At 51.0% G+C, this 23984-nt stretch overlaps 1 protein-coding gene across 14 annotated transcripts in view; it reads left to right on the forward strand.

The window, feature by feature from the left end:
* APBB2 (amyloid beta precursor protein binding family B member 2) overlaps positions 1–23984 on the forward strand; it is a 321139-nt gene that overhangs the window by 233021 nt on the left and 64134 nt on the right. For all 14 annotated transcript variants that reach the window (XM_037064275.1, XM_037064262.1, XM_037064265.1 and 11 more), the window contains 2 exons: positions 20899–21045; positions 23148–23275. In XM_037064275.1, coding sequence (XP_036920170.1) covers positions 20899–21045; positions 23148–23275 — 275 coding nt within the window. The remainder of the gene's footprint in view (positions 1–20898; positions 21046–23147; positions 23276–23984) is intronic.

The raw sequence follows: 23984 nt of genomic DNA on the forward strand, positions 1-23984 counted from the left end.
CTCTCTCAGGGCCTCTCTGTGTGGCTTGGGCTCCTTGCGGTGGTGGTTTCTGGGTAAGCAGGTGGACTTCTTGTGTGGCGTCTGGCTTCCAAGAAGCAGGAAGCTGAAGTCACCAGGTGAGACAAGGCTGTTCCCGGAAATGGCAACACATCGCTTTGGCCACACCCTGTTGATCAGGAAAGGCACAGCCCAGATCGACTCTGGAGACATGGACTTCATCTCTTGAGGGAAAGTGGCTATCTTTGGGACATGCAGTCTGTGACAGATGTCATTCCCACACTGAAGTCATTCAACAAAAATGTCTTTAGAGGATGAAAAAGCATGATGATTAGCACAGCTGAATCAAGAGGCCAAGGCCCAGAGCCAGTGACGTGCGCACCAGTCCTAGAAGAATGCGTTTCGTCCTCCTGTGTACGGCTGTCAGGTTGACATTCACAGAGAGAGGATGAGGACCATCTCATTCAAGCCTGCGGGAGGCGGCAGGAGCACAGAGAAACAACGCGACCTGCCCGGGCACCCAGCTGGCCTCAGGAGGGCGGGACCCGCAGCCAGGCCCCCGGGCGCTGGGCCAGCACGGCCCCCCACTGAGCAGAGCTGACGCTCGCCGTGTCTCGGACACTGAACTGTTCGCTGGCCTTGGGTGGTCATTTGTCTCCTTGCTCAGAGGAGAGGTTTTCTGTTTGTAAAACTGTTTTCCTCCATGTATTTGCCAACACAGCCAAACAGTGCTGTGTTCCTGGCAGCACCACGGCCTCTTTTCCCTTATTAACTTCTGGTCACTACACTTGCCTGAATGGAGCAGTCGAGGAATTAGTAGCCAGGCGAGCCCCGAGCTTTGAAGGATGCTGTCGAAACTCCCTGTTATTATCCAACTGTTGGCAGCTGTGCCCTGTGGTGGCAGATGCCTGGAAAGGCTAATGAAGGGGAGGCAGGCTTCTCTCTTCCCCGGAGGAAGGCAGTAGGAAACAGGTGAGGTGATGGGCAGTGGGGGGGGGGGGGGGGGGGGGGGGGGAAGNGGTGGCGGGAGACGGGCATCCTAAGAAGGCCAGAGCAGCGGGTGCATGGAGAATTCTGGGCTGTGTGGAGCCCCTGAACGGAGCAGCCTCGGGCAGAAGCAGCAGGGGTGCATTCCCTTATCCGGGCTGGGTCCTCCAGGAAGGGCCAGCTGGCCAAGACCTGGGGATCCTGAAGCTGGCATGCCAAGACTGACTGGAAAATTGCCAACAGACATTCGGCCTTGTTCCCTTGGGGCTATTGACTGAGACCTTAATACCAGCACCAAAATCGAGATTGTAAGGCAAACAGGTCTTAACTTCTTTGTAGCTAATAAAATGTGTAGAGAAACAGTGGTCCCATCTGCAGGACTGTCAGAACAGTTCCGGTGCTGAGCCGTCCGCTGAGCCCTTCCAGCGAGGACTCCGATTTGAAAGCTCGTCGAGGATCAGAGCCTGAGTTCTTCCTCCATCCCTGGCTCTGCTGCTTGTAAGGAAATCAGTCGAGTAGCCAGGCCCCGTCTTTCCAGTCCCTAAACTGATACCGAGAGTAGCAGCTCTCCACCCTTGTCAGGAATGGACTCAGCAGCCATTCACTTAGCGGATACTTATTCAACAAGGGGCTATGAGACCAGTCATACTGGAGAAGGGAGCAAAATAAAGCAACAGGGCAGGCCAAATGGCCATCTCATTGAAGAATGAGAGTTAGCGTATTACTGCAGTGGCTGAAGGCAGTGTTTAGCTTGCAGCTCTGCAGAGTTTGAGATCAGTTCAGGAAGCAGGAGCAGTAAGGATGTGATGGACAGACAGCCTGTCTGTCGGGGGATGAGTGGATAAAGGGGACGTTCAGTAACACAAGTCGTCTTCCTTTCCTGGGGCCTGTGGCTGAGGCCCAGGGTGGTGGTCTCAGGCTCCAGGGTCCTGGTTGAAAAGATTTGGTCTTTAGTCACCACAGGCTTCATACGAGCATTAAAAAAACACTCCAAACTTCAAAGTTCTATATAAATATTGACTTTAAAGTTCTCCCATTTTCCAGGAAACTGTCCATTGCCACTCTCCCCAGTGTCTGCCTTGATTTTTGGAGAGTTACAAAATGGCAGCCAGTGGCCCGCGGCCTTTACCCGCATTAGAGCACTCTTCTTGTCCAAGAGAAAGACTGTTAATACATAAGGTAACACAAAGGGTACATACGGTACCTTGATACATAAGGTAATACAAAGCATTCTCCCAAAAATCTGTCTTTCAAAGAATTATGAAAAAGTTAACATGGGGGGAAGAAGTCACAAGCAGCTGAGAGATTTTCCAGTGGCCCACTGCAAACTCTGGGGGCACAGTTCTTTGGGGACCCCTGTGGGGGAGGGGTGGAGTCAGCAGACACCTGTGTGGCGGTGCGGAGTGACCATGGCTGGGTGCTGACCCGCTAGCCAAAGCTAGTCCCCTGCCCACTGAGTACGCTGTGGGGTCTGGACAGAACAGAGCACACCAGACACACTGTCAATGAGTGAAGAGATTCTGAAAGCATAAAAATTAGTAGGATTTTGTGTCCTCTTTTATGTGCTCAAGAGCATTTGTGTGCTGCCATCTTCTCCTTCGAGAGACAAAGGTTCTTCCCAAAACAACTGGGAAAACGGGGTGGGCGAGGCTCTCCTGCATTGTCAGGTGGGAAGGTTCGCAGGGACTGCCTTTTGCAGCCTGGATTACAACCTGAAGAGAGAATGAACCTCGTGACTCTGGCGCAGTCATCTTTGTTGGAACAGGACGTGCACTGGGGACAATGAACTCATCGTACTGTTTTTAGAGCTTTGCCCCAGGGATAAGCAGCTGATGACACAAAGCCCTTGGTGGGGGGTTGCCTTGTCTTCGTATCTTTTTCCTTAAAAAGTTCATTATTACCACTTCCCAATTTTCCTTATGATTCCAAAACCCCACCTTTTTCTTGGTAGCATATGTGGAAGGACAACTTTTGGTTGGCATTTCCCCACAGCCAGGTACTTTAAGGTACCCTTTTCATTCTTCTCTGAGAAAATTGATGTAACTTTACAATATAACACATAACATCATATAAATTATAATGTAATGTACTATGTAATACAAATTTATAATAATTTTATAATTCATAGGACTCATGTTGCTTTGATTAGTTCTGGTGATTTTTGTGTGGATATTCTGCATCTCCTTATTAGAAGAAAGACAATAGCCAGCAGATGTTAAGTGCTGTGGATGTACTCGGCACTCACCGAGGCACTGTGAGAGTTGAAGAATGCACATACACGGGGGTCTCTGATCTCCAGGGGCTCCGGGGGGAGGCCGCAGTGGGTGGTGGAAGGGCTGCCGTGCTGAGCATCAGAAGACCCCGTGCTCACCCTCCTTGCCACTCACAGGCTGGGAGACCCGGGCACGCCACTTCTCCCTGATGGACCTCATCGGTCAAGCAAAGAGGACACTGAAAGCTTTACATTCAGCTTGAAAACAAGGCTCAGGGGCTAATTGAGGAGCTGGAATGAATTCAGTGAATAGCAGCGCAGTAAGAGATGAGCTGCTGAGTATCAACTATGGGAGTCCGGGAAAAGGAGAGATGGGTTTTAGAACGAGGCTGCTTCTTGAGCCTGAGCCAACAGTCCCTGGCCCAGATCACTAGACCCAGGCCAGGCCCACTCAGGGTTGAGTTGTCCCACGGTGGCCGCAATGAGCCCCGGGCAATGGCGGGCACCCTTCTGGCTCCCACCTGGCTGGGAGCCCTGGCCTTTGCAGAAGTCTGCTGTGTGGCTGAGCCCCGAGGCCATAGGCTGCTGGCTGTGGGGCTGAACAATATGAAGTTTTGTCTCCTTCCTTGTGATCTTTCAAAGCACGTTCCCCTCATGCAAGGCTTCTCTCTGGGCCCTCCCTCTGCCCAGGCTTCCCTCCACAAGCGGTGTGCTTCCTTCTGTCCCATTGCCATCTCAGGGCCCATCCCGTCTGCATAGTCCCTTCTCTTGGAATTTTGGGACTCTGTTGCCTTCCAACACTCTCTGGGTCCCTCCTCTCCCTGGTTATCAGTCATACTTGCCCTTAGAATAATTTCTAGTTTCTGAGGCTAGTGGGCTTCCTTAAGGCTCCTTCTATTCATCTTTCTTTGTGTCCGCACGCATGCAAGTTACAACATAAGGATACTTGAGACACAGGTGCATTACCTACTTGGAACTGAAACCAGCCGTGAAGGTAAAGTGGGCCAGAGCTGCCTCACTCCAGTAGAACCGCACCTTGCAGAGAGAAAGCAAGGGAGAGAAACATGAGTTGGTTGCCTTCTGTGCATGCCCAGACCAGGGATTGTACACTCTCGGACCCGGGATCGAACCAACCTAGGCATGTGTCCTGACCGGGAACTGAACCCACAACCTTCCGGTTACGGGGTGATGCTCCAACCAAATGAGCCACACAGGCCAGGTGACATATTTCTAAAATCAGTGTGTCATCGGCAGCACCTGCTTTGTGCCTCCTTGTGAGAAGAAGACCAGACACAAGAAGTCTCTCTGGTGTGTCTTCTTCAGATGAGGTCTGAGATGTGTCTATTCCTCAGGTACTTTGTCATCTCAGGGATTAGGTTTTCAGCCTTTATTCTGATCTAGTGCTGAACTTGTCCTCCTTTTTAATATCTCAGTTCTCTGTGCATGCACTCCTACCTTAAGAATTCAGTGTATCTAAAGCAAATCGTCTAAAACAACAACTTGAAATTCTTTTTCCTTGAGTTCCCATAAATGCCGTAGAAGAGCATCTGTTCATATTCACTTCATCTTTGCCTTCACAGTAAGTGCCAGCTGGTCACGGACCATTTCAGCAAGTGGTGGTTACTTAGGGGTCCCTTTAAAGGTGGCCCCCCTCTCACTTGAGGCCCTGGCGCACCCACTCCACTCCACTCCACACAAGGTGGACCTCATCTTGTTAGCGGCCACGCTGGTGATGCTCTCGGGAGTTGGCCCTCATTTGTGAGACTCGGTGGTTGGGTTCCAGGGTCCGCAGAGCTTTGTGTTCTGTAGGTCTCTGTGTGGTGGTTAAATCCTCTTCCCAATTGAGGGCAACAAGACCTCTGGGGGTCGGTGTGGAGAACTGGAACATCGTCAGTGCCCTCGTGGGGTTGGTAGCAGCGGTGATTGTGATTGGGGTCTTTGTCGGCTTCGCACTTAGCAAGCTCACTGAGTTCATCTCAGACACTTTGTAAACGTTGCAGATTTCTCGGTGAATAGTGCAGTAAAACCTTTCTTATAAACCAACAATAAAAATACAGTCAGTCCCCATGATGCTGCTAATTAGAGCTAACTTTTGCCAGACTCCACCCCTGACAGCAGCCAGGTGCTCTGTTTAGGGGGCGGGATGCTTCGGGCCATTTCCTGCCCTCGGGTAATTTAATTCCTGTGTGGAGAGGGAGAGACAGCAGAACACGGGAGGGCAAAATATGGAGGAGAGTAAATTGGGAAAGAGGAGAGAGTGCGGGGAGGGGTGCAGCTTTTAATAGTCAGGGGAGGTCACCTGAGAAGGTGACACCAGGTAAGAGGTGGGGGAAGGAGCCAGGTAGATGAGGGGGAAAGCCCAAGGTAAGCACGCGCCTGGGGGAGGAGAGGTCAGCCTGGAGGCCAGTGGGGCTGGAGCCACGTGAGTGACCGATGGGCACCGATGGGGTGAAACATCTGAGAGGTGTTGTGCAGGTGGGGAGGTCCCAGGAGAACTTTAGCCCAAACCCTCTCCCTCCCCAACCCCCCTTCTCTCTCATTTGTCAGATGAGGAAGATGAGGCCTAGATAAACCAGGTGACACCCCGGAAGTCACCAGTTGGTAGCAGCTCCAGGACAAGAACCTGGGGTTCCAAGGTCCTGGTCCCCCTTCACTGCCCCTCGCCTGGCACGCAGGGCAGACGGATGCGGTCGTTTCTCGGTACCAGCCATATTCTGTAAAGTGCTGTGAAGGCCCCACCAGCACTGAGGTAGCAGATACTGGACCATTGCCGCCCGAGGAGACAGGGGCCTAGGACCCCCTGAGCCTCCGGTCACAGCATTTTCTCAGCCCCTCAACACATAACCTTGTCTTATGCGCGTTTCTGTTTCAAGGCACCTTATTCAATGTAGATCGTTGGTTCATTCACGTTGAACTCACAGCCAACAGTCTACAACTCACGCCTAAACAAAGCTTGTGTGACACGCATATTTTCTCCAAGAAGTACATCCCAGCCTCCTCGAACTTGGTGACACTGGACAGCACCCCAGCACTATGCTTGGGTGGGGGGTGGCACATTTTAAACGGCGAAGTCACCAACAAAAAGCACAAAAATGCAAAAACAAGGCACTCAGTGACCATGAGGACACTTCTCTGCAGCAGGAAAGCTGAAATAAGAAGGCAGCGTGTGACCTTGTTCAGCTTCTGCTAGGAACCCATGTCTCATGCAACGCTAGTTTTTGCTGCTCTTTAAATGTTTGCAAGTGACCACAAGTGTTCATTTTAGGGTTACAAGTAAATTTCAATGAGCAGCTAAATTAGCAAACACGAAATCTACAAATAATGTGGACTGTCTGTATTTGTACGTGAGCCATTCAGGGAAAGGACTTTATGCAGGACCCAGGTGGCCACATTCTGAGTGGAGTCGCATGCGGGGCACAGTTCAGAATGGGGGTCAAGGGCATTGGTAGTTCAGTGGTAGAATCCTCCCCTCCCGGAATGGGGATCAGTGAGTTCTGAGTCGCCTCCGACGCTGCCTGTGGAGTGTGCTTGTGCCGGGCTGCTGGTGAGAAGGATGCGCTCCTTTGCTTAGTCTGCGTTTCAGATTCAGTTGTCGAGAGTTGTGAACTTGTTGCCATTTTAAGGTTCATAGTTTTGATTATCTTCTTTTTCTAACCAAAACAGGAACAGAACCATAGATCTGGAGATTGCACGGAGTGTTTTCCACTGGGACGGGGAGGGAGGAAGATGGGGGGAAAGGTACAGGGAATAAGAAGCATAAATGGTAGGCACAAAATAGACAGGGGAAGGTTAAGAATAGTATAGGATATGAAGAAGCCAAAGAACTTACATGTACAACCCATGGACATGAACTAAGGGGCAATTGCTGGAGGGAATGGGGGTACCAGGCAGAGGTGAGTAAAGAGGGAAAAAATGGGGCAACTATAATAGCGTAATCAATAAAAAAATATTTTTAAAAAAGAATGACACCCTTCTTTATTCCAGCATTGCAATTCCATATTACAAATAGACCTGTCACTAGTTGAGATTGGACTGTGTAATTCCCCATCTCTCCAGTGTCCCCGCCCTGGCTGCTCCCTGCTACCCCGGCCCAGAGGGCAGGGCCTGGCTCCTGACTTCAGGCCCTTTCTGCTCCTGTCTTTGAATCATCAGCATGTCCCCTACAGCTCATAGGGCTGTCTTGCTCCCCCAGCAGAACAGCATGGCCTACTTTACACACAAGTTTGGGTATTCGTTACGGCTTACTCGATGCTCGCTCGGCAAGAAACGCGTCTCTGCAGCGGCACACACAGGGCCTGTGCTGTAAATCTGCCTTGTGGACATACAACTTGCCCCCCGTCTATTGCAGCTCCTGTAGGGAGGACTAAAATGCCATTTACATGTTCGGGGAGTAAGAACAGTCTCCCAGCCGTGGAGACATCTGCTGCTCTTCTGCAGGAATAGAAGGGGGTCCTGCCAGCCTCGCTGTTTGGCCTGGGCTTCCATGGGCTCTTGTTCAAGCTCTGAAAGTGTGGGCTAGAATCCGGGATTTGTTGACATAAATTCGGCTTTGGTTGGCGTTTGAGTGTCTCCAGCAGCAGAAGGTCCCTTTTGTGTGGCGTGTTGGCTGTCCCACCAGGAGAAGTTTCTGTGGTGACTGTCACATCATTTCTTAGAGATGCTTTGGGGTGACTCAGAGCTAACCTTGGTGCTGGGCTGCATCTGGATGGGGCTCTCTGGGAAGGATCATGACTGGGAATTTGACCAGGTGGGTTGACAGGTGCCCTAGTCACACATGACAGGTGTCAGGTGTAATGAGGCCCTCCTCCACCCCAAGCCTTCATCAGCACCACCATTTCATGTTATATAAGAAATAGTCTGTAATGGAAGCCTTTGAATTTTTGGACAGTTCAACACAATACCAAGTTCTGCACATGTCCCTATTGCCTGGATGAGTACAGGATGGTCCAGGGCCTACTCTCCAAAGGCTCAGTGGTCTCCCCATGTCTAGAGGGCACCGTCTGATGAGCAGGTCTTTGTAGCACAGGACTCTGCTGGTCTGAAGCTCAGGGTCAGGGCTGGGACGGAGGGACATCGTGACGGCGGGCTGTCCAGACCCCACTGGGACCTAGAGAGGAAATTACCACAGAGCTGTCTTTGGGGGCTCAGCCCCAGGTTGGGAGTCTGGGTCTAGCGGGGTGCCCAGCACGTCAGTGAGGAACCAGACTGCAGACATGGCAGGGACCCCGGTGTCCCAGGACCCTGGCTGTGGGCTCCAGTCTGCAGGCCAAAGTGCAGGCCCCGCCTGCCATGAAGGCGGGGCTCCCGGTCCGGACTGGGTTGGGCCCTGGGCAGAGGTTAGCCCTCTGGAAGGCCTGGTCCTCAGGTCTCACGTGCCCGTCCTTGGAAGCACATGACACCTGACTAGCCCTCCCCCCATTACAGTCTAAATGGATATTTTTATGTGACTCATATTTCTTGGAGGCCCTAGATCAGGATTTGTTGATAGTTTAGAGCTAGTCATAATAATAGCACACTGAACACTCACCTTGTACCATTCTAAGCACATTAGATGTACAAAACCATTTGTTACTCCTGATGTTTCTTTTATTTATTTACTTAATTGTTGTTCAAGTACAGTTTTCTGTCTTTTACTCCCATCCCAGCCCACCTCCCAGTGCTCCCCCCTCCCTCCCATTTCCACCCCCCTTACTTTTTGTCCATGTGTCCTTTATACTAGTTCCTGTAAATCCTTCCCCTTTTCCCCTGAAATTCCCTTCCCTCTCCCCTCCAGTCACTGTCCACCTGTTCTCTATTTTAGTGTCTTTGATTGTATTTTGCTTGCTTATTTGTTTTGTTGTTTAGATTCCTGTTAACAGTGATATCATGTGGTATTTGTCTTTTGCCACCTGGCTTATTTCACTCAGCATAATGCTTTCCAGTTCCATCCATGCCGTTGCAAAGGGTAGGAGCTCCTTCTTTCTTTCTGCTGCATAGAATTCCATTATGTAAGCGTACCATAGTTTTTGGATCCATTCATTTATTGCTGGGCACCTCTGTTGCTTCCAACTCTTGGCTATTGTAAATTGTGCTGCTATGAACATTGGGGTGCATAGGTTCTTTTGGATTGGTGTTTCAGGATGCTTAGGATATAATCCTAGCAGTGGAATTGCTGGGTCAAGCTCCCGATGTTTCTTAGAACATAAGTACTATTGTTGTCTCCATCGTACAAGGCAGAAAGCTGAGGCACAGGGCAGGTCAGTGATTGCCCTGCGTCACTCGGGAATTAAGTGGGGGGTCTGGGACTCAAACCCAGTGCTCTAGCTTTAGACCACAGGCTATGTGCATTTTGCATTAGTCACAATGGCTGTGCCAGGCTTCCTGCCGGGGTCCAGCACACACCCCCTGGAGTCCTCACAGCACCTGCAAGGCCAGGGTTATTTCTCCAAAGATGCAGAAACAGGTGACACTTAACTTGCCAAGGGCACAGACAGGGAGTGGTGGCCCAGGACTCTCATTCATACCTCAGTCTGTCCCCAGCTCAGGTTCTTTATTTGGCAGTAAAGTTACAGAGCATGGAGTCTGATCCAGGCACTCGGAGTGGTGGGTGAGCAGAGGTCCCCAGAGCCACCTTTGGGTGGAGTGTTCCTGTTTATAGGAGAATCGACATAGAATAAAGAATAGTGGGACCAGGACTAGGCTTGGGATCCATCTGGTCTCCGTTGGGTCACTTTGCTGAACTGGACTGAGCTGACTTCCTCTTCACTGAAGTCAGTATAATAATAATCTACCCTGAGGGTCAAACCTCTGATCAAACTCTAGCTGCTGCTTTCTCACTGTGTGGCCTTGGGCGATTTGGCTACGTTCTCTGAACTTCAGTTTCTCCGGTGTGAAATAGCAAACGCAGCCCATACTTTATAGGTCTGTGGGAACACGTAAAGCCTGTGGTAGCTGGGGAGTGATCCGTAAATGTCAGCTCCGCCTTCACGCTTTTCCCACCAAGTGTAGGCACTTAATTTTGGATGTAAAATGCTCAGCACAGATGAGCACTCGAGAAGTGGTCACTGCTAACACGACGGTGGCAATCTCGTGGACACGTTTAATGCGATGTGCCTGCAAGGCTATGTTTGACCAGCACACACACTTCATTTGTTCTGGGACACTGACCACGTGGGGCTGCGTCTCATGATTGAACCCGCCTCCGCCGAGCTTTTCCATTGATAAAAATAGGCCTCTGAATAGCAGCCTGGTTCCTAGGCAGGAAATGACTAATACAAGCGACTGTTTACATACTAAATCACAACCAGAGGCCTGTCTCCCTGTTACACTGGCGATGAACCCCCAGGGACCCTGGCTGTCGAGATGTGGAGGTGGGCTCCTTGGCTTGCGCTTCTGCTTATCAGCCTGCAGTGGGCTGGTGATTAAAAACGGGAGTGGATTTCCCCCAGAAAACACGTCCTCTTGTTAGCCGGCCCTAGCATCTGCCAGATGCACATTTCTTTCTATAAATTAATAAATTGACATTCTGATTTTTATTTTTAGATTTATATAAATTGTTCGTAACGAAATGACCGTTCACCCTACTGAGCAGATTAACGAGAGTCCCCTTGGACCAGGCGTCGCACAGGATTTCTCAGTGTCATGGGCACCGACCTTTCGTCAAGGTCAGAAAGCTTTTTGTGTAGAGAAAGAGCAGGGCTCTGGCTGAGAAGGCCCAGAGGCCTCAGCCCCACCCTGGGCTGCCCCTTGGCCCCTCCCTCAGGTTGTCCCTGAACCCTAGGCCATCGAAGAACACACTACGAGCAGCAGTGTGATGGACAGAGCGCAGACCTCAGGTGATTGCAGCTGTATGTCCTCTGTCTCCCTGGACTCCTTACTTTCAGTGTGATCTGGTAACCAGGTGTTGGGAGTTAGGGCGGGGGAGGAGTTGGTGGCGCCCCCTGGTGGACAGTGTGCACAGGGCACCCAGACCCCATCAGGGCTCATTAATGCCTACTGTTCTGGCTCCCATATACCTCTGAGCAGTCTCAAGGCAAGCCTGAAGCACTACATCTAGACCTGGCGGGCTTTGAAATACTTATTCCCTATTCCAAGGTACTTTTTTCTGTTCCGTGTGTTCCTGGCCTTGAGTCATCTGGGGCTACAGTGGGACCAGGTCTCCCTGACTTCTGTTATTAGCCTGGTCTGGCTGGCAAGCACGGAACATTGTGGGGGAGGGGTTGTGCAGAGGTCCCCAGTTGGTACACCGAGTGCCGAGGAAGGTTTGTAGGTCCTCTCAGAGGTCCCCAGTCGCAGAGGGTGGTACGCCCCTACCCCTGGCCAGGAGACTCAGCATTGTTGCTGCTCCTACGCGCAGCATGGCATGGTGACAGGAATTTGCCAGTACATGAACTTGGGTTTCAATGCCAGCTTCACCGTATGTGTGTGGGTCACCTTAAGGTGGCAGAGGGTGGTAAGCCCCTACCCCTGGCCAGGAGGGGGGCTGGCCGTAACAAAATACCACAGACTAAGGAGCTTAAACAACAGAAACTTATTTTCTCTTAGTTCTGGGAGTTCAAAGTTCAAGATCAAGGTGTTGCCAGGTTTGGTTTCTCCTACAGGCTGTTTCTTTGGTTTGCAGATATCCGCCTTCTTTCTGGCTTTTCACGTGGTCTTTCCTCTGTGCACAGAAACTCCTAGCATCTCTTCCTCTTATGAGGACCGGTCTTAGCGGATTACGCCTTTATTTCATCTTAATAACCCCTACATCCAAATACAGTCACACTGGGTGTTAGAGCTTCAACATAGGAATTTTGAGGATGTTACTGGCATCGAGGTTGTTGGGTCTGCCAAGATAGAAATCAAGAGGAAACCCCAGAGAAATTTCCAGATTTCATTAAGCTTATGCTGGAGCACAGAGAAGCAGCACAGAGAAAGGACAGTCCTCTGAACTGGCTGGGGGCTGGCTGTCCAAGGCAGACTTGTGAAGTGTTCAGGGAGTGGAATTTTCCATGTCTGGATGCAGTTACTTCTTCCTTTTATCAGGTTGCTTGGCAACTATCTTCTTGTCTGCCCTGTGGGGGGGGGGGGGGCAAGGGGGGGGGGGGGGGGGGGCAAGATGCAGGAGTTGCTCATTGTCATCACCTCCGGAACGGAAGGTCATATTGAGGCCAAACCTTGATCAGCTGTGTTGGCGGAGCAGTGATTTTGACATCTTCTGGCCACCTGGTCTTAACTTGGCTTCCTGGCCACCTGGCACTTTCCCTTTTCCAGGCCCAAGTTCATATACTGCCCCAAGGGGACAGACTTCAAGCCAGAACAACTTCTCCATGCCTCTGTTTCCTCATCTGTAAAATAGGAATGATATAACATTTAGTTTATGTGTTGCCATATGAGTTAAGTTGATTAAATAAGATATGTAGCCCTGACTGATGTAGCTCAGTGGATGGAGCACAGGCCTGCAAACCAAAGGGTCGCCAGTTCAATTCCTAGTCAGGGCACATGCCTGGGATGCATGAGAGGTAACCACACATTGACATTTCCCTCCCTCTCTTTCTCCCTCCCTTCCCTTCCCTCTAAAAATAAATAAATTAAGTCTTTTAAAAAACTTATAAGGAAAAGATATGTAGAGGGAAGTATTTGACATCACGGGTATATATGGTGAGCAGGTAGTCAAGAAGTTGGCCACCCTATACAATATTTTGATCTTGGGTTATAGCTCCCCCTTTAGCACCCAGTGCATTATAGGTACTAATGGACGTTACTATTATTATAACTGCCTGCTTTACAGAAGACTCTGTCGGCATAAATGTTAGCATTCCGCCTTTCCAGTAGGGTTGTCTTGCTCTGAAAAATAGAAAAGGGAGAAAGTTCAGGTAATGGCACTCATGGACTCTGAACCCCAAGGGGCTAGGTATCTTGTTTTCTGCCCGAATGCTCACTGTGTGGCAGACAGTTTGCGGGGGCAGTGGGGTTGGGGGCGGGAGGAGGCTGCAGCAGGAGCAGCTGAAGCTGTTGGGGTCAGTGTAGAAATGCTCTCTGGGTCCCCCTGGTTGCTGAGGTCATTGCCACACTGAATAGTTAAGCAGGCTGGTTCCTCACTTCAGCCGGATGGAGAACTGGGTCAGGCTCCACTCCCGAGTCCCCGGGCACCTTGACGGAGCCCACCGAGGCACTGCATCTAGAAAGCACTTCATTGTTTTCACAGACAAGCCATGGCAGATAAAGCCTAATTTCATTTCAGTTTGTATCTGTAATGACCGTGATCTGCATTCCCACGTGTAATGACCACAAACACCGAATTACTAAGGCAACATCCGAGGAAGATATTTTGAACCTTGAAAAGCCCATGCATTTTTTAGAACGGACTCTCTGCAAGCCGTTTGAGGTCACAGCCCTTTGCTTACTGGCTGCGTTATTTCTCAGCAAAGTCTGGGCTGTCCAAAGCCCTGCCTCCGAGCAGAAATCAGGTCCGTGCTGTCTCCAGTGCCTGATGTGAAGGGGCAGAGGGCTGGTCTTAACTCCTAGGGAAACATCCAGCACGTAGGATATCCAATGTAATGAATGGAACCTAAATAGCCACATTATTCTGACCACCAATAGGAAATAGATCAAGGGCCCGTCACCAATCATAGGTGGGCTCTATGATTATTTAAAAGGTCCTTCCTCATAGTCACATAGAGCAAGAATACGTGTGGTTTTTTTCCCCACCTGCCCCAAGGGCGCGGGTATGAAAGGTCTGTGCAGAGCAGCCCTGTGCAACTCTGAGAGCAGCTGACATCACCGCGCTCTTAGGGTCCAGCTGAGGAAGCTTCGACCCCAGCCACATGTCCTGCAGAAATCCATGTGCCCCCACAAAGTCCTGCTCCTTCCCTGGGACATTTATTTCCTGTTTAAGCGGACTTCCTGTTCTCCACTCTGAGGCGTTCCCTATTGCTTTTCTCTGCCAAACATCTCTCCAGGGGAGGGCATGCCCTTCTCCTTTAATTCCCCGCCCCACCGCNCCCCCCCCCCCCCCCCCCCCCCCCCCCCCCCCCCCGCCACAATCAGCCACCTCTTTGTCACTGGCTTCTGCTGACGCAGTGGAGGCGACGTGGAGGGGCTTCTATTGCATCAAAAACAGTTCCTGGGCTTTCAAAACTGGTACTGGACCACCCTCATCTTTACAAGTCACTTAGACTCAGCGGCCCCTCGAGGCTGGGCCTCCCCAGAGGTTGTGCGGCCCTTTCTCTCTCCCCTATTTCCTTTTCAGACCCATTCCTTTTCCCCTGAATTCTTAATCATTTAACCATTTCTTCATTTGCTTCTCAAAAAAGAACTCTGATGCCATCTAGTAAGCTTTTTCTACCCCAGTCCACGTGTCTGAATGGACGTCAGTGAGTACTGTGGTACCGACCCTCCCTAGAGTTCTTTAAAAGTACTTGGTAGCCTCAGAGACCTCGGAAAGCTGGTGAAAGTGTCCAGCCTTTTGGCGTCTTTGAGCCACACTGGAAGAAGAAGAGTTGTCTTGGGCTACACGTTAAGTACATTGAGACATATAATCACAAAAAATCTAGTAATGTTTTAAGTAAATTTACGATTTTGTGTTGGGTCGCATTCACAGCCATCCTGGGCTGCATGCGGCCTGCAGGCCGTGGGTTGGGTATCCCTGCTAGACACTATTTCCATAAGATGCAGATACACACATAGTCTTGCATGGACCTTTGGGAACTTCCAGAAGCCCATCTATGGATCTCCCCAGCCCTCAGCAGGCCCCGTGTCTCTCTCTGCCCCCAGTCACCCAAGGCTTATCCTTATTGATGCTTGATCACTAGTCGGGAAAATGGAACAGAATTGACTGGCCGTGGGCAACGTTCCCCAATCCCGATACATCTGACAGATCAGATTCCTGGAGAAGGCAGTGCTCAGCTTTTCTCAACTGTGCCCTTGGGCCAGGCCCTACAAAGGAGCTTAGCACAAACCATCCCCCTCACCGTGCGAGGCCCTGGGAGGTTCGTCCCACTGTCCTCACCCCAACAGAGGAGGAAACTGGGGCTAACCACGATTAGGTGATGTGGCTTGAATCACTCCACGAATAACTGGCCAATCTGGGATTTGGTCCCAGGTCAGTGACTTGAATTCCCGGGCCCTACATCACTATGCTCACTGCCCCTCCCCTACTTACCATTGTGCCTTACTCATCGTGATTCACGTCCATGGGGCTGTGTGACCCGTGGTGTCGCAGCCAATCGAATATGCCCTTCCAGCTGGAAACACGACTCAGAGCAGAGTATGTGTTCGGTTGGGCTCATCCGTGTGTCTTCAGTACCTGGCATACAGTAGGTATCGGTAAATATCCGTTCAGTAAATGAATCCATCCATCCATCCCACAAGGTCCAGCTCAATACCGACTCCTCCAGGAAGCTGCCATAACCTGCTCTCTCTGAGTTAAAAAAAAAACACTCTTTCTCTCTCGCATGAGCCCTCAGGGTGTGTGTGCCTCTGTGCCCCTTGACTCACGTTGCCGCGTTATAGATTCCCACCTCACGCCTACTCTGTTGCAAGCTTCTCAAGACCAGGCCGTGCCCGACTCATCTCTCTGTGTCTCCAGGAACTAATAGGCACTCAATAAATATTTATTGACTTGAATGCAGTTGTTATTGTGCCACAGGGTAATTAAGCCTAAGTGGTAAGTAATTCCTATGAACGAGTGTTAATTAGGATCACATGTGTAATGCTGGGCCAAACTGTAGCTTTCTCTGTGAACTTTTATAGTTTTTAATATTTATAATTTAGTGTTACTGTCGATTCTAAGATCACGTTCCTTTTTGTCATTATCCCTCAGTAGTTGTAGAGCTTCAGCCCCGTTGCGGGCATTGAATGCAATGCTTGGAGGACATTAGCTTATTTAGGAGGACCTGTGCACCAGGGCTGGCTCACTGGGCAGAGGTCAGGTTCATGCCCTACTCTTCCATAGCTCCAGTGTCCTCATCTCTCCCTTCCCCCACCCCTGCCCCACCTTCTGACTGAGGAACCAGGCCCCTGCGTTTTGTGCCTGCACGTCCTTATCTTCTTTGCCCTCCTTAACGCTCTGGGGAAGGAAAACCCAAGTGTGGGGAAACGAAGAATGAAAGGCGTGTGTCCTGGGGCCAGAGAGAGGAGGAGGAGGTGAGCATCTGCTGAGGGTCTGTGATTTACCAGCCACTTTACCCTCCTCGTTTCCTGTGGGTCCCCGAGTGTTACTCTCATTCTTTGGGCCAGCTTGGAGGCTGAACACCTGCTGGCGGGTATGTAGGAGTGTGAACCCAGGACTGTCTGGTCATAGAAACCAAGGCTCTGCCTTGTGTTTCTTCTGCATGTGTTTTAGGAAGTGCTTCACTCCAGGCGGATGTCTCCATTGAAGTGGGATTCAAAGAAATAGAAATTACTAACAGGATGTGTGTTTCCATTTCAGTGCAGAGGAGGGAGGAACATATGGGAGAGAAGGAAGCCTCAGGCTAAGAGCTGTGTCCCTTCTCATCCAGCTGGTCCCTTCGATGCCCCTCCTCACTGACGACAGCAACAGGAGCAGCTGCAAACTCGTTTCGCCCAGGTGGTCCTCGCAACGTGTGCCAGGCTGTTGTGAGGCAGGCGTTTTCAGTATGGACGTTTAGGAGGAAACCGAGGCACAGAGGGGTTCACACACTTGCCCCAGGTCACAGGTAGTGAGTGGGCAGTTCTGGGACTTGAACCCAGACTTTACTTTCAGGACCAGTCACGGGCGCAGCATGTCTTCGGGTCAGGAAAGGGGCCGTCTGTCCACATCAGCGGTTCTCCAAATGTAGTGCCAGGTCCCACAACCTCAGCATCACGTTCTTGAACCTTACCGTCACCTGCTGAATCAGAAACTGTGGGGACGGGTCGCAGTTTTCTGGGTCTTAACAAAGCCCTCTGGGTGGTATGTCCACACATACCGTGGACTACAGTGCCCCCTCCCCTCCACATGCTGCCTTGGCTGACAGCTGTTACACTAGAGAAGTCTTTAAAATCCACACATAGAAAAAAGGTAACATTTATCAGTACTAATAAGCCTTTAGTGAGTTCTTACTATTTGCCAGGCAGTGTGCTCCGTCCTTGGCCAACGTTATCTCATTCGGTCCTCGCACTGAGTGCTTCAGTAGGAGTGCTGTTGCTATTCCCAGTTCACAAATGAAGAAGCTGAGACTTGGAGACCCAAAGGGACTTTCCCAGAGTCAGCAGCTGGGGAATAGCAGGGTCCTGGCTGCATCCAGGTTCACCTGGTGACGGGGTCCTTGCTCTGGACCCTCCCTCATGGCCGCTGCTTTGGTTAAGAGCTATTGAGGAATGAGCATCAGTCCAAGTGCAAATATTGACCTTGGTTCAAAGAATACTGAAAAGGCCCTGTTAAAAGCAGGTTTATTACATATTTTTAACTCTTCCCATACTCTGAAATGAATATTTATCCCAGAGCTGATTAGTACAGAAGCAATATTAAGTACCCCGTTGAAGGAAAAGTGATAGCGGTTATAAATCTCCATGGCCACACGGGGGCAGCAGCAAACAGCACAGGTTGCTCTTCGCTGCTCCACCCTGTGTGAAGAAGCCACGCTCACTCCCTTGTGGATCTCCGTTTTCCCCCATGCACCCAGGTTTCGTTTACTCCGGTGGTGAAGCTTTTCAAATCAGAAACTGAATTGCAACAGCAAGATTGCACAGGAAAATTGCTTAAAATGAAATCACTGTAATAATAGATTTAGGGCTCTTCTCTTTATCAGTGTGACAAAACAATAACTGAATGTGCTGGGGTGGGATTCGTTATCCACTTGCATTTCTTAGCCAAGAAAAAGACCCTTGATTTTTCATCAGCTGGGTTAGTTCGAAATCCACGTGTTCTTGGGCTCAGGTCAAAAAGCAGCCAGTATTTTTTTTTTACCTTTCCTATTGGTACTTTTTAAAATATTCACAGTCTTTTTGCATATTCAAAATCCTGTAGGATTTTGTAGCAGGCAACTAGAGAAAATGAAGAAATATGTTCCTGGCCTCTAGTCTTATGGACAGCCACGGTAACACTGGTTTCCTAGGTTTCACCCTCTGCCTCCCACCACCTCCCAGGACCACCCAGATGCCCGAGGCAGAGAGCTCCTGTTGATTTTGACCCCATTTCCACGTGGGCACATCTCAGTACCTGAGGCTATTTCCATACCAGAGGTCGAGTGCGCTGAAATTTTGACTACAGTGACTATAATTTATTAGTCAAGCTGGGACACTCTTGAGAATAAAAGAATCTGTTTTTAATAATCTTGCTGTAACAGCACACATAAACCAGAGCCGTCCTGGGGACAGTCGGAATGTGTGGTCACCCGAATACAGACGTCTGCTCCTTCCATCCCCCCTTTCACTCCGCCCACTAAGATTTATGTGGCACTGCGTTCCTTTGCTCTTCCATCAGCAAATATTCATCGAGTGTTTTCTACATGCTGGATTCTCTAGCTATTATTACATTATTTTCTCTTCTCACGAGAACCCTCTGAGGTAACGATTGCTATTTGTTTTTACAAGAAAAAAAAATTGGGACTTTGTAAACTACCCGCCCACGATCACAGCCCCAGCAAATAAATCTAAGAGCTAAGCTTTGAACCAGGCGCTCCCTGCGCTAGAGTCATGTACTCGAGACTGTGCTGAGCGCACTCGGTGTTCTGGAGGCTTCTCTAGGGGGCTAGTCCCATCTGGCCCTGGCCCTGCAGTACAGCGTCAGCCACAGGGCAGAGTGACTAGGAGTGGGAACCCCAAGTCGCACCGCCTGGTTTTGAATCCTAGGCCCACCTCTAAATGGCTTTGTGCTTCACTCACTTTGCTCATCTATAAAATGGGTTTAATTAACTGAGTATTGACCCCAGACAGTTGAGGTGAGGATGAAATGAGTTAATACCTTTAACATTTGAAGGTTGCCTGTATGCTCTGCTATTACAATAGGTTGTGGTAACATAAATGGTGTCCAAATCAAGAGAGTGCCTATTTCTCTTTGAGGCGGGAGCAGGATATGGAGCTGGTAGGTAAAGAGATGGAAATGGCAGGGTGGGGTCGGTGGGTGGTTGCCTTATGATTTTACCGAATAGGGACTGAGTTAGGAGCCAGCAAAGGAGGGGGGTTAGAGAGCAGCACAATGCTCCCTAGAGAAGTAGAAAGGAGCACTTATGGGCTCTGGCCAATGAGGTCGGTGCGTCTTACTGAAGTGAAGAATGTGTGCTGTTTAATGCACCTGCGCCATGGTGGCCTGCCCACCTGGAGAAATGCCCTGTGGTCTGGGACTAATGAGGTGGAGCCGCAGCACGCAGGCAGGCCAGCAGCTAAAAGCCAGCTCAGCCTCGGACCAGAGCAGGCCCTCCTTGGTCACAAGCCAGCCCCGTGCCTATGGGCATCATTTTTCCTCCGAGCACTTGCAGTGCAGTGGACACTCACCTGCAGATGACGTGGAAGGGCATCTCCCAGAACCTCTCAACAGGGAGTGGGTCCTGAGGAGCTTCTGCAGTAATCGCAGGGACAGCCTTCTCCCTTCGGTGAAGCTGCAAAGGGCCCGTGTGCAGCATCAGCCTGAGGCCGTGGCTCTGCTCCAGGTGGTTCAGCAGGCAGGCACCTCAGCACTTCTCCCTGTGGGACGTGTGGATCCCATGCAGCATGCTTGCACCCTGCTTACCGAGATTGTCCTTGGTATTTGGGTTGGGGGTTCCCCTGAGAAACTGTGATTGGCAACTTGGGGAGGAGCCTGGGTCTGGAGGCCAAGATGGTCTGACTCCACTGAATGTGGTCACTTTGGGGCTGTTTGCTGCATTTCCTCATTTTATTGTGGCATTCACTTTGGGAAGCTTTAAGATGCCTCCTATCCTGTGAAGGTGATATCTCCAGGTGATTTGCAGCTTGGGAGGGGTCCCAGCCCTTGGGGGATCAGGAACCTGGGCTGCAGCGTCAAGAGAAGGACCCCGTTCCTGCCACCAAGCACCCTGGCAATGACAGCCAGGCAGATGCTGCAGCAACACCTGTCCCCCCCACCCCCCGCACACACCCTGCATTGTATCCCAGGGATTCCTTTATTTATACATCTTTGGGTGTTTTATATTTCTTAATTGAATAAATGAACTTCAGGAAGACGAGAAGTGTCTTCCCCAAATACCTCTGCGTGATGAAGGAGTACGTGGGACTTGTGCTCTCAGGTGCCTCTCGGGCCCGTCCCTGCTGCAGGCCTCTCAGTGCCGATGACGTGCGGCAGACTCCGCGGCCTCCTGCCCTGAGACCACGTGCTGCCCGGTCCCCTTCACTTCTGGGAGTCAGGGAATGCCTCTTGCCCCCTTGTCACTAAAGTGCCCATCATGGCTCTCATTCGCTTTCTCTCCTATTGTCCTTTCCTCAGGGCTGACAACTAACAGAGCTTACTTCTCACTATTTAAAAAAAAAAACACCTGCCTTTTAATAAATAAAAGAACATGAGGTTTTTTTGTGTGTCCATTAGCCCTGTAATTCCACTTCTAGTGATCTATTCCAAAAAAAACCCTGAGCACACACTCAGAAAGTTAGGCAAGAAGACATTTTTCACCACATTTTCTAGTAGCCAAAAAGTCACAACTTAATTTTCCAACTACAAAGGGTTAGATGACCGACCATCACGGGGCAGTCAGAGACCCACGGGGCAGGCCTTGTAGAGGGCTCCAGGGAGAGCCCCCACAGACCGACCTGTGACCGGTGAGCGACTCCGTGCTCTCTCTCTCTTCCAGTGTTTCGCTGTGCGCTCTCTGGGATGGGTCGAGATGGCAGAGGAGGACCTCGCCCCCGGGAAAAGCAGCGTCGCCGTCAACAACTGCATCAGGCAGCTTTCTTACTGCAAAAACGACATCCGGGATACAGTCGGCATTTGGGGAGAGGTAAGGAGCCCTGGAGGGGTTGAAGGGCAGGCTTGGTTCTGTTCTGCTGGGCCTCACGAAATCCCCGAGCCCTGTGGGCCATGTGTGGTACTGAGGGGCACCGCAGGCACGTACCAGGCGCGTTTTCCCATCGAGGCCGGTGGAACAGGCGGCATGCACACCGCGATCTGCCAGTCAGCACTGGGAGGTCCCAGGGAGGACGGGCCCTGGGAGAGAATGTCTCTCAGCGTCTGCATAACAGGGTCCAACCTGAGATCTGTGGGTCCCCAGGAATTCACTGTGGACTTTAGGGCCCAGAAACCCCCTTAAACTTGTGTGCAAATTGGGTGTGCCAGGATATGAGAGCAGTTTTCTGGGAAGCTCACAGGTGGGTGTGACTCCCACACGGACACAGAAATATTGATGGTGCTGCTCTGAAAGTTGGGAAAACGACCCTTTACAACACAGTCTTCTTTATTTACAACCTGAACATCGACACTATACATGAGTTTTGAAATCGGTATATTGTTTCTCACTTTGAACAAAGTAATTCCACTTTGAAATATTAGCAGAGATAGTTTCAGACAGGAGCATAAGTATAAATACGAAATATCTGTAAAAATCCTATGAAATAGGGTAAGCCAGTTCCCACCATGCTCAGAGACCTGTCAAACAAGCGTATCGGGAGCATTTGCGAGAGTGTTGCTACGTGAGTAACTTGGTCGCTCCCAGTGAACAGAGCCTCTGCCCCTTTGGGAGAACCAGTTGTGGTTTTTAAGCCAAACCAGCCCAAAGAAAGTGCATCGAGGAGCTCAGTGAGGACTTGACCTCACTGTAGGTCATGTACTAAAATGTGTGGCTAACACGCCAGGCGGGGTTGTCAGCCACAGTAAGCCCTTCGAAGTCTGCTAGCGCCTGCCAGGTGTTTGCCCTGAAGCAGCTGCACAGAAGGGGGCTGTTGCCCGCCCGTGGGAGTTGTATGGGGGCCTTTCCCTCGTGGGTCTGGCTGAAGACCTCCTTCAAGCCGCAGTCAGTGCTTCATTCCCGGTGGGAAGGGACGGAGAGAAGATGAAGGCACAGAAGTCCATGGCAGTCCTCTCAGTTATCTCGAAGCGTACCACCTGGCTGACCCCAGGGTGGTCCGGCACCTGCTCAGTTCTCGGCTTCCCAGCCCTCAGTGGTTCTGCGGCTCCCAAGCACTGCTGTGTGGCAGCGCCCGGCTGAAGCCTTGAGGAAAGGCGCCCAGGGTGTAGCTGAAGGGCAGTGACGGGGCAGGCAGCTTGGCTCCCCGTGTCTCTGCAAGGCGCTGCTCAGCTGCTGGCCAGTTACCCGGCCTCCGTGAGGTGTTTGGGCCACTGAGTCTTTCCAGGACTGCACCTCAGTTGGAGCTAATCTGCAAAGTAGCTGATTTAGATTTGGCTATTTGCCCAAGGTCTGGACGCAGCCATGACCTTGAAGTGGCCACAGACAGACAGGGGCCCTACCCCACAGCAAGCTGAATGGTAACAAACCCCACTGTTGGGGCAAGTTAGAGAGGTCGTGAGCCAGGGTGCCTTGGGCACGTGGCACGCCTGAGGTGTGGTCAAGGCATGGAAATGTTAGCTGTGGTGCCACCAGGAAAGGTCACAAAGCTGGTTCTGCTGTTCGCCAGCCCAGCCACGCAGATGGGGAGCGGTGTGAACATGGAGAAGACGGCATCGCTGTGGGACTGAGAAGGCCCTGGGGTGGGGGGTTGTGCCTGCGGGGGTCTGGCCAGAGGGCAAGAAGTGGGGAGGGCTCGGTGCTCAGAGGATGTGGCGTGGACTTAGTAAAAGACCAGAGTCCCCAGAGGACCTGCCATTACCCGTTTTTCTTAAAGATTCAGAAGTGTGAATAATGAAAAATGGGAGCTGGCTGGAAAGCAGGCTAGGGACACATTTCAGAGGGAGAGAGAAAGTTGGGGTGTGAGGGAAATGTGAACGATTTGTGAGTATTTTACTCCGGAGAGGGGCTTTCTCTCCTAGGAAGACAAATTGCAGACCCCAGGGGTGGCTTCTCTTGGTCATTGAAGCTCCATCCCTGGGCAGCCGCAGACCCCGCAGGCTATTTTTCCACGAGGTAACGCGTTTTCTCGTTGAATCCAGGGCAAAGACATGTACCTGATCCTGGAGAACGACATGCTCAGCCTGGTGGACCCCATGGACCGCACCGTGCTCCACTCACAGCCCATCGTGAGCATCCGCGTGTGGGGCGTCGGCCGTGACAATGGCCGGTGAGTGCCCTGGGTGGTGTGGTCGCTTGCCACCGGACCCGGTGCCCCGGTTTTAGCTTAACGTCAAAGTGTGGTCTCCGTGTTAACTGCACTCCACTGAACACACAACGACAACAGACTTCCTTCGGAAATGTGAAAAACCACAGTATATCACTACCTCCCCACCTCAGAAACCCTCCGTGCCCCTCCCCTTCCTGGCGCCCGTACCTCAAACCCTTGGTCACTCTGCATCCTGCCTCTGATTTCTGCACACGTCTCCTCTTCATCCTCACTCCTCTGAGTTCCCAGCTCACTAAGCCCTCACGCTTCGTCTTCCCCTCTCTGCAGCCTATTTTCATCCTGTATTTCACTCGGTTGCGTCTTGGCCATTTCTCACGCACCCCTATCGGTGATTTCTTCATAGGGGGCTTGCGTGAAGGGAGCACTCATGTGGCCTTGAGTGACAAGTGCTAGATCAGCAGGTGATGATCACCAGGAGCTTCTGGGGCTCGGGGTTGGCTCAGGTTTTTTAGCGTGTGAAACATCTGGTCACGTCAAAATTCCATTCAATGTGTGTGCATGGTTTTTTCCCCGAAGTTCTGCTAAAAATCTGTTATTTACAGAAGTGCTTCTTACTTAGATGGGTTGTGAATTATCTGTTCTTCAGGATGACTGGAAGCCAGAAAGTTTCGGTTTTCCGATACCAGAACTTTCTTACTAAAGTAAGAAA

This window comes from Sturnira hondurensis, unplaced genomic scaffold (genome assembly GCF_014824575.4).
Source record: "Sturnira hondurensis isolate 20B ecotype Veracruz unplaced genomic scaffold, ASM1482457v3 Scaffold0015056, whole genome shotgun sequence".
NCBI classification, from domain to species: Eukaryota; Metazoa; Chordata; class Mammalia; order Chiroptera; family Phyllostomidae; genus Sturnira; species Sturnira hondurensis.